The sequence below is a fragment of the Palaemon carinicauda genome, chromosome 8 (assembly GCF_036898095.1).
Source record: "Palaemon carinicauda isolate YSFRI2023 chromosome 8, ASM3689809v2, whole genome shotgun sequence".
Classification (NCBI taxonomy): domain Eukaryota; kingdom Metazoa; phylum Arthropoda; class Malacostraca; order Decapoda; family Palaemonidae; genus Palaemon; species Palaemon carinicauda.
The window spans coordinates 170578512-170589386 of NC_090732.1; the positions used below are offsets into that span (position 1 = coordinate 170578512).

At 38.0% G+C, this 10875-nt stretch overlaps 1 protein-coding gene across 1 annotated transcript in view; it reads left to right on the plus strand.

Moving 5' to 3' along the window:
• Positions 1–10875, plus strand: part of LOC137645558 (EH domain-binding protein 1-like) — an 89193-nt gene that overhangs the window by 70657 nt on the left and 7661 nt on the right. The window contains exon 12 of the mRNA XM_068378360.1: positions 3601–3721. Within this exon, the coding sequence (XP_068234461.1) occupies positions 3601–3721 (121 nt within the window). The remainder of the gene's footprint in view (positions 1–3600; positions 3722–10875) is intronic.

A 10875-nucleotide genomic window follows, 5' to 3' on the forward strand; every position in this document is an offset into this window, starting at 1 on the left:
ATTCGACTGTACGTCAGTTCACATGCTCTGACTTTACGATTGACAGACCTGAACGCCACCCACCTAAAATCCACACACCACAATAGTCCACGTGCATTGGGAACATATTTGCATATGGAACCGGGATTCTAGGTATTCTTGGAATCCACACTTGCCTTCTATCCTCACCTAGGATGCATGCATTTGGTTGTTGATGTAGGGGTGATTGGTTGTAGTTTTCCCCAGTTGTAATTTCCCCACTCAAACTAGGATGGTACATATCACTCAGAGAAAAGGGATATACCAAGAACAACGATACGTACCAAGGGTAGGGGTATGTATCGTGAACATACGTAACTTACTACTCAAAGTAAAAGGGACGTACCAAGAAGAACGGCATGTATAGGAAACATACCTAATATACCACTTAGAGTAAAAGGATGTACCAAGAAGAACAGTACATACCAAGAGGAGTGGTGTATGCTTGGAGTACAGTGCTGTTTCAATATGTAGTCCTTTCTAGTATTCAGTCCTGTACATGACTAAACACCTGCTCCTTAATGAAGATAGTTTGTGCTATTCTCTCTCTGTTCCATCATCAGACTTTAAATGCACCCAATGAATAGTGAGCAAAAATTGTTGAGTCTTGGTTCTAGTCGACCAGTCTTGCTGAGACTGGTCAATGGCTATATGCACTACTGCAGGAGTGAACTCTCTCTCTCTCTCTCTCTCTCTCTCTCTCTCTCTCTCTCTCTCTCTCTCTCTCTCTCTCTCTCTCTCTCTCTCTCTCTCTCTCAACTGTTCGCCCATCCTAGAGCATCTCTCTTAACTGCTTGTACAGGCCCTTCTACAGCAGTGCACCCTCACCTTAACCTCTTAGAAAGCTATGGTCACCCTCTTGTGAGAGCTGACATTTGCCTTCCAGTAACGGTAGAAGCTTGATAGTTCTATATTCCCCATTGTATTTCACGAGACGAGATAATATGTACCGGAAAGATTTCTTCCCCAAAGATACATTTCAGTATGCAATACAGGTACAGTGCTTACATACTGACTACCTGTGCTCTTTTCTCACAATAATGAATGAGCGCACTACGGTTAGGAGTAAAGGCCTCGTTATTTTCTCCCTTTCATGATTTTGGAGGGAGGGAAAATTTGCGTACAGAGAGTAGTCCATTCAGGAACAAAAATCAGTACAAGTTGTTATGTAAATTTGTGTGGTCTATTATCGCTGAGAATGTTTGTTGAGTCCTGCAGCTTACATTTATGAATGAAATAGTCGACAGTATATTAGAGACCAGGTATCGGATCCCCTGTTTGGTCCCCCAGATGACATCCAGTACCGCCACAACTAGCAGCGTACTGTCCGTTATAAAAATTATGACCACTCCATCCATGTAGACCTGAAGGAAGCGTATCCATGTATCCACTCTCTCTGGCCTACAGGAGATTCTCTCCTCTTCATCTTTGGGTAAAGTAGCTGCTAATTCAAAGCCTGGTGCCTAGGATTGGCCACCACTCCCCAAGTGTTCATACAATTGTTTACGCTAGTCTTTTTTTGAGTACTTTTAATCGGAATTCGTCTACCAACGTGTCTCACCGATTGCCTCCTTTCTACCCTCGTACAAGGGATTCAGTTCATTATAAAGACAGACTTCTTTCCTCTGGTCTTGATCTGAGGATTAAGATATATTGGAGATAATTCTTTATGATTCCCAGACAGAGGGTTGAATATCTGGGAATATCTTAGTATGACAGATACGAGTACTCCGCAGCAAACAATCATAGCAACAGTGTCAACAACTGTTCCTACACTGCCTTCCATATCAACAAAGACAACGCTGTCTGAGACTTTTGTTGATGAAAAGGTTAATTCCGCATGGACTCTTTCCTAGTGATCATTCCTATAGTTACTGAAATTTTTCTAGTTAACAACCAGTGCTCCTCCTACCTGTGGGTTGGTGACAACAGGAATACGGGGTGATCTACCATAGTAGTGGCATGACCAACTCTGTAGTGAGTCCGCTATGAGAATCTACTGTCCACGGATGTAGTGGAGTTTCCTCCCGTCTAGAGGATGTGATCAAAGAAGTAATGCATTTTCTTCTCAGTCTGTTGGGAATGCTTTCAGCGTCTTTACTTTGCAAGGTTTCCTAAAAGCTTGATAGAGCACTGGTAGTGATGATAGTTGACAACACTTCCATTCATGTCCAAAGTTACAGTGGGGCCACGTTCACGAACCCATCTCGAGCAGGTGCACCCTTGCGAGTAAAGATGTGATGGAGCTGCGCTATGTTCTTTTAGGCAAGAGCACCGTTCAAGCACACTATCAATCAACATAGTCAACGTGTAGTAGATTTAGGTCATCCCTACATCATTTTATGGCGGAACAGCTTCAGTTCTCACCATCACATAATTGCACACCATGTAGTGGAACAAGAATCTTTCTGGATTCAACCAGTCCCAGACCTCGACAAGGTTCAAAGACGCCTTCTAACATCTCAAGGAATCCTAGATGCTAAACGTTCTAACTCAACCGACTGTACATGGACAGAAACTTACCGCAACCCATGAGATTCTATTCTCAAATGTAAGGTGGTAGGAACCAACACTTCCACACCTCTATCAGGTCCGAGTGTATTGACATCCTGGGATATTAAACCAGCTGTTATGGTTATATGGGCTTCATTCCCCCTAAGGATAAGTCTCCTACTAAAGGCTGGAGGTTTTTATATTTGTAGGAAGAAATTACAACTTTTAGGGAATTTGTATTTTTCCTAACGATACAAATCTGTGTCCTTTAAGTTTCACTTAACGCCTAGATGAAGGTCAGAGTGGCTACTTGGTTTAGAGGTTTAAAGGCTGCTCATGAATGGCAGTGGCAAGGGACGGTGACATTGCCCTATCAAGTAGGACTGCACCTTAAAGACTGACCATATATACATATGATCAGTGCCCAAGCCCCCTTTCCACACAAGCTAGGACCAGAGAGGGCCAAGCAATGGCTGCCGATGACTCAGCAGATAGACCTATAGGCTCTCCCAAACCCCCCCATCCCAAGCTCACAAGGAGGGTATGGTTGCAGACACTAAAGGAATTAACGAGTCTGTGCGGGACTAAAACTCCCGACTGGCTATCACCAGGCAGAGATGTAACCCATGAGGCCATGGAGTCTTCTGCCAACCTCCCTTAACTACTGATACCTCGTTATAATTTACATCCTGAGAACCAGCCAAGCTGAAAGCATACACTTATGAAAGGACTGAGGTTTAATTAGTTAGAAAGAATATAAATTACTCTTAATATTTGGGATTTTAGTCATTCAAATATGAAGCCATCTGAAAACATTACTGTAAAAGGATGCAACTTTAGTGCGCCACTTCTACCTTTATGTTAAAACATATTTACAGCAAAAAGCTGGTGTGCTCTAGATTATTTGTCTCCTCTCCATAGGAGGTATTCTATATAAGTAAATAAATAGTAGATGTAAATGAGACTTGTAAATAAAAATATACATTTAATACATCAGCATAATTCTATTAAAATATACATTTAGTACATCAGTATAAATCTATCTATGGAAAAGACATTCAAAAGAAAACTGTTTCCTTTCTTTTACAGCAAACTTGCGAGTCCAGTCGTTATCTTCAAAATGAGCTAGAGTCTTTAGAAAGAGAACAACAACAAATTGACGAACAGGCAGCCAAACTTGAAAAGAGATTAAGAAAAGTTATGGAACTCAGTAAGTACAATATAAGTATTTTTTAATTTGAAAATAGCTACTGTACATTTAGAGCAAGAAAATTTTAACCTAAATGTATTTTTATTCTTAAATGTTTAGTAAATAAGATCATGAGGATTCTATAGATAGAAAATTTAAGTTCAATTAAATAAAATGAATTATATTTTTCAAGTAAAGAGCCACCAAAACCTTCTATTATAGGAATAAATACTTATCCACCATTGATGACATTTTGTAGCATTAGGTTTACTAATAGGAAATGTTTAGACCACAAATTCTTAAAAGCTTTAAAGGTTCCAATAGCTGTATTTAATGACTTCTAGAAACACATATTATACATAGTGTAACGTTAAGATTTTGATAATTTCTGAGGAAATTATATTATTTTAAGTAAAGAAGCACCAAGTGTATAATCCATCACTGGTGACATTTTGTAGCGTTAGGTTTACAAATAGAAAATTTTTAGACCACAAATACTTAAAAGCTACAAAGGTTTCAAAAGATTTATTAAGGGATTTTTGGAAAAATATATAGTATACTAATAATATTAAGGTTTTGATAATTAAGTTTGCAAGTGTAGGACCTTCTGTATACCCTTAGAAGAACACTGGCTACATGATTAAAGCTACATTTCTTGTTATCATTGTTATTATTAACTAGTATTACAAGACCATCGTCATCATCTTTTACGTTCTTGTTTATAATCCCTTTATGGTGTTACAGTAGTCGTGAAATGAGTTACTACCATTATTTTAATTTCTATGTAAATTCTTGCTGAGCTCCAATAAGGTCAATTCTTCATCTACTGTATCACTTCTTTCCATGATTTTCTTGGACTTTGTCTCTGTTTTCCCAAATAGCGGTTCCTTATCTCCTGTTCTCTTGCTTGAGGGTACACTCGGGCACACCATTCTATCCTATTTCTCTTCCTCTTGTTTTGTTAAAGTTTATATAGTTTATATAGGAGATATTTATTTTAATGTTACTCTTCTTGAAATATTTTATTTTTCCTTGTTTCCTTTCCTCACTGGGCTATTTTCCCTGTTGGAGCCCTTGGGCTTATAGCATCTTGCTTTTCCAACTAGGGTTGGAGCTTAGCAAGTAATAATAATACATACATACATACATATACCAAGGCACTTCCCCTAATTTTGGGGGGTAGCCGACATCAAACAAATGATACAGAAAAGGGGACCTCTCCTCTCTACGTTCCTCCCAGCCTGACAAGGGACTCAACCGAGTTCGGCTGGTACTGCTAGGGTGCCACAGCCCACCCTCCCCCGTTATCCACCACAGATGAAGCTTCATAATGCTGAATCCCCTACTGCTGCTACCTCCGCGGTCATCCAAGGCACTGGAGGAAGCAGTAGAGCCTACCGGAACTGCGTCACAATCGCTCGCCATTCATTCCTATTTCTAGCTCGCTCTCTTGCCTCTCTCACATCTATCCTCCTATCACCCAGAGCTTCCTTCACTCCATCCATCCACCAAAACCTTGGCCTTCCTCTTGTACTTCTCCCATCAACTCTGGCATTCATCACCTTCTTTAGCAGACAGTCATTTTCCATTCTCTCAACATGGCCAAACCATCTCAAAACATTCTTATCCACTCTAGTTGCTAACTCATTTTTTACACCCGTTCTCACCATCACTACTTCGTTCCTAACCCTATCTACTCGAGATACACCAGTCATACTCCTTAGACATTTCATCTCAAACACATTCAATTTCTGTCCCTCCGTCACTTTCATTCCCCACAACTCCGATCCATACATCACAGTTGGTAAAATCACTTTCTCATACAGAACTCTCTTTACATTCATGCCCAACCCTCTATTTTTTACTACTCCCTTAACTGCCCCCAACACTTCGCATCCTTCATTCACTTTCTGACCTACATCTGCTTCCACTCCAGTATTTGCTGCAACAACAGACCCCAAGTACTTAAACTGATCCACCTCCTCAAGTAACTCGCCATTCAACATGACATTCAACCTCGCACCACCTTCCCTTCTTGTACATCTCATAACCTTACTCTTACCCACATTAACTCTCAACTTCCTTCTCTCACACACCCCTCCAAATTCTGTCACTAATCGGGCTAGCTTCTATTCCACGTCTGCAACCAGTACAGTATCATCCGCAAACAACAACTGATTTACCTCCCATTCATGGTCATTCTCGTCTACCAGTTTCAATCCTCGTCCAAGCACTCAAGCATTCACCTCTCTCACGACTCCATCAACATACAAGTTAAACAACCACGGCGACATCACACATCCCTGTCTCAGCCCCACTCTCACTGGAAACCAATCGCTCACTTCATTTCCTATCCTAACACATGCTTTACTACCTTTGTAGAAACTTTTCACTGCTTGCAATAACCTTCCACCAACTCCATATAACCTCATCACATTCCACATTGCTTCCCTATCAACTCTGTCATAATAATAATAATAATAATAATAATAATAGTAATAATTATAATAATAATATTAAAATGTCCAAACCATTTCAACCATTTATATCTCGTTTTACATCCTTTTGCCACATTCTCATTCACCATGCATTCTTCCCACAGTACTCTTGTAATGAATTATAACAATATAGCCACACTTTTTCAGAATCTATTCCCTATTAGTGCCCATCTTTCTACTGCAGGAATTAGTACAGGCATTATACACCCATTGCTAAATAAGTGATCTCTAAGGATGAGATGTCTTTTATTGTCAATAGGCTAGATAAGGGATTTTGACGAAGGAAAAATCTATTTCTGGGCGAGAGACCTGTGTCGCCCAGTGAAATGCTCCTTAAAGCACCATTTGTAAGGTATAAATACTGCTAAAAATACCAGAGAAAAAGTTGCATGGAATGCCAAGAATAAACCCAGCTCGCTCACTCTAAAAGAGTGTCGGTGTAGTAACTGGGGCATGTTAGAACCACTATCAGAGGTCCCTTCTGTAGTTTCTCAATACATCAACAACTCTTTTATCGTTCCACCCTTTCATTTCCTAGTTCAATTTAAAAAATGTTTCAACTTTGCTAAATCTGGTCCCTCTATCACAACCTGGTTCTTCATTTCCTTCTCTAAATTTGTTCTTGAGAAGTTGAAACTTGTAACTTTTTCTGTTGAACAGGTTGACATAAATCTCATTTTAGTTTATGTATGACTGATCTAATCTAAGGTTATTATTAATCTTAAATTATTTTATATTTTCTATTCATTACTTACGTATAGTTTATTTTCTATTCAATTATTTCCTTTCCTCTCTGGGCTACTTTCCCTGTTAGTACCCTTGGACATGTTAGCGTTCTACTTTTCCAACCAGGGTGGTAGCTTGGATAGGAATAATGATGATACTTTGGGCAGAATAGAATTACCCAACACTATCTCTGAGAGATACACACTTATAAAGAATGAGAAACATATTATAAAACATAAGAATATGCACATACAGTACATTATTGTTAATGGCATCAGAAGAGTTGTATGTGTACAGTATGTACAATTGAAGGTGAATGTACTCTGGTCACAATTAGATAATTATATACACCAGTCACCAAATTACTATGTATTTCTTTTCTTCATTTCCTTATTTACTATGCTTAGGTTTCACCTGCATCATTATCTTTATAGATTTTTATCAATTTTCTTTTGTTTACATAACAGTTTAAAACATCTAGTTTTTAATTCTATCCTAACGTACCTATTAGATCTTTTCTAACTGTTTTCAAGATTGATTAATATAGATTTTGCATCAACTCGTTACATATTGAAATTTAAATTTTGAATTTTGATGACTGAAGTAAACTCTTGTTACATATAAAAATAATTTTATTTAGATGACAGAAGTAGCCAGATTTTTTATCAGCATTCAGTTTGGGCTTTCATAATATACACTACAGTATGAGTTTTCTTGCTTATCTTGGCCTAGGATTAATAATATTGTTATTCACCATAGATGTGTAGGATATGAGAAAGAGGAAGTTGGCATTGGGATAATGAAAAGAGAAGTAATTTAAGGGTTAAAGAGAGTGTATTAGAATTCCAGTTTCTGGACAAAAGTGAGATTTTGCCTAAAGGATGGTTAACCCTTTAACCCTCAGGCTATTTGGAAATTTCCAACCCTTAACCCCCCAGTGGGTTATTTTTTTTCCAGCACATTTTGCAGTATATATTTTTTAAATTGCTCAAACAGCCTTAATTTTTGTCATAGAGAGGTCGGGTTGGTCTCATTCTCATAGAAAATGCCTGAATTTTAAAAAAAAATTATCAAAAATATGAAAAAAAATTTTTTTATAGCAATTTTTTTGCAAGGACGTACCAGTATGTCCATGGGGGTAAAGGGATGGCTTTTGTGAAACGTACCAGTACGTCCTTTGGGGGTAAAAGGGTTAATGTAGTCGGCGAGGTTTGTGATGATAAGGTGGGAAGTAATGAAAATGTAAGGGTGAGTTTGTGCAATTTCTTTAGGAGGAGGATGAACCACTAGGTCTGTTTGTTAACAGAAAGTAAATTCTGAAGAGTTGTAGAATGAAATACGTGAAGTGATCTGAATGACATAGGTGTGAAAGGAGACTGTGTAAATTTGAGATTGATTTTAAAATTCTACTGGGGATGTGGCGTGGGAATTTTGATGTTTAAAGAAAGGAATAGATCCAATTAAATCAATATATTACCACTGAAGAGATGCTGTTATAGAAGAAATGAGACTGACCTACCCAAATTTATATAGCATGTTCGGGCGATGGAAATTTTGCGAGAGGACTTGAGAGAGGAATAATTGTTCCTTGTATTATTAGAAAGGGGAAGATATGATTGCAAGCATAACAGTATTACCTAGTATACATGAAAACTTATGTACTAGGTATGACTGAGAAAGTAAAATTACATACAGGGTAATGGGTATAAAATTACCTAGTATACGTGAAAATTTATGTACTAGATATGATTGAGAAACTAGAATTACAGGGTAATTGGTATATAATTGCCCAGTATACATGAAACTGTATGTACTTTTACTTTACTTTACTTTGATGGCTGCTTTTCCGGTCCCATCCAGCAGGGGAACCCCACTCTCTACTGGTTATGACCGAGTCAAACGAAATCAACAGTTGAGGGTAGAAAAACAGTTCAGGTTTAGAGAATAGTGAATGTGAGGATCAAGTGTTTCTATGGGAGCAGTTGTTTGAGAAATATCATGGTACTGTATTGATAGTGAAAAATTTTACAGTACTTACTTTACTTACTTTGATGGCTGCTTTTTCCGGTGCCATACAGCAGGGGAACCCCACTCTCTACAGGACCTCGACTGTCGTTTTACCTTGTTCGTTCACAGTATTTATCTTTTCAAGTCACATATTGTTCATTTACTGTTGAATCGTCACTGTCAAAAGACTTATGAAATAAGAAAGTCTTCAGTTTCCTCTTGAAAGCCTTAATGTCTTCAATCATTCGAATGTTTCGTGGGAGCTTATTATGCAGTCTATGGCATACATGTACTAAGAGAAAGCTTGTGTTAGAATAAGTGTGACATTGCAGTGTTTGATTTCGAAAGTACACTGGATATATTCAGTGGGAAAACACATTTTACAGCTGAAAAATATTGATATAAAGAATTATCATAATTATTGAAATTTAGCAATAATTGTAATGATTATGATAGTGATAATTTAGTGTACTATTACAGAATGCTGATATAAATGAATAAGCTACTCTCATATCTTTTAATATTGAAAGGTTAATAATGATACATACATTTTAGATGGAGTGTTATTGATGTTTTAGCTAGTGTTATTGAGTAGTAATTACAATATGTCGGGTGATAAATCAGCTGCAGCAGTAATGAAGGCTATCGTCTGTGTGAAATAAAAAGAGATATTTTGGTGGACAGAAATAAGAAGTTACTGAAAATAACTGGTAATAAGAAAGAATAAAAGCAGGAGTATAAAAACCAGATTTTTAATAAAGATATACCAGTATTATACACTTGGACGCAATTGTGATCAAAAGCTTATACGTTTTAATGGAGATAAGTATAGTAATAAGAAGGGCATTATGATAATAATATTAGCAATAATGGCTATACCTTGAAAATGCACATGACAAGGTACCGAGATGTATAATTCAAATGGGCGTCGCACAGGCAGGGGTTACCAGAATAGCCAATCAAATTAGTGATGCTAATCTGATATACTGTAAAATTTGACCATAGAGAGAAGGTAGTACTGTATCTAGAGAATCAGAATAGTTTGTGGCAAATGTTGGTCTTCATCAAAGATCAATACCAACCCCTTTTGTTGTCAAATGTTGTAAGGGAGTTCAGGAAAGAGGGGCCTTGGGAGTTACTGAATGCAAGTGACCTAGAGTTAACTTCAGAGTATAAAGAAGAGCTGAAGGAAATTTTTAAATATTGGATAGCCTACTAGGCAAAAAAAAAGCTAATTGTGGATGGAAAGAAGACAAAGGAAAAGTAATTTAAGATAGATGGCCATATTATTATTATGGGAAAAGTGTAGAGGGAATCTCAGTACTATTTGCTGAATATAATAGGTGCTCTGCCTTACAAAATCTAAGTGGTGTAAGTGGGATGCTTGCAAGTGGTGTAAGTGGGATGCTTGCAATGTATAACAAGCTAAAATGAAAAGTTGGAGGAATTGAGAACCTTTTCGTGATAGATGGTTAGGTCTTACAAGAGGAAGAGTCGATGTGGTAACGTCCCTGACTGGTGAACGCCAGATTGGGGTTCGAGTCGCTGCAACCTCACCATCCTTGGGAGCTAAGGATGGGGGTTTTGGGGGGGAGCCTATAGGTCTATCTGCTGAGTCATCAACCGCCATTGCCTGGCATTGTCCTGCTTGATAGGGCAATGTCACTGTCCCTTGGCTCTGCCATTCATGAGCAACCTTTAAGGGCATTTATTTTACCTTTGAGAAGCATTGGACTGCTAGACTGTGAGCAAGGTGATGAGAGAGTAGTTTGAAAGATTGACAGCAGGATTGATGAAATGGAGAGAAAGGCCGACCAGTCACGAATAACTACAGTATCTCTGATTAGTAGAGCTGGCTAAGACTCATAACAGTTATTTAATGCCTGTGCTACACTGTGTAGCAAAAATGTAAACAAGGAAAATGTAAGATATAATATGGTGTGA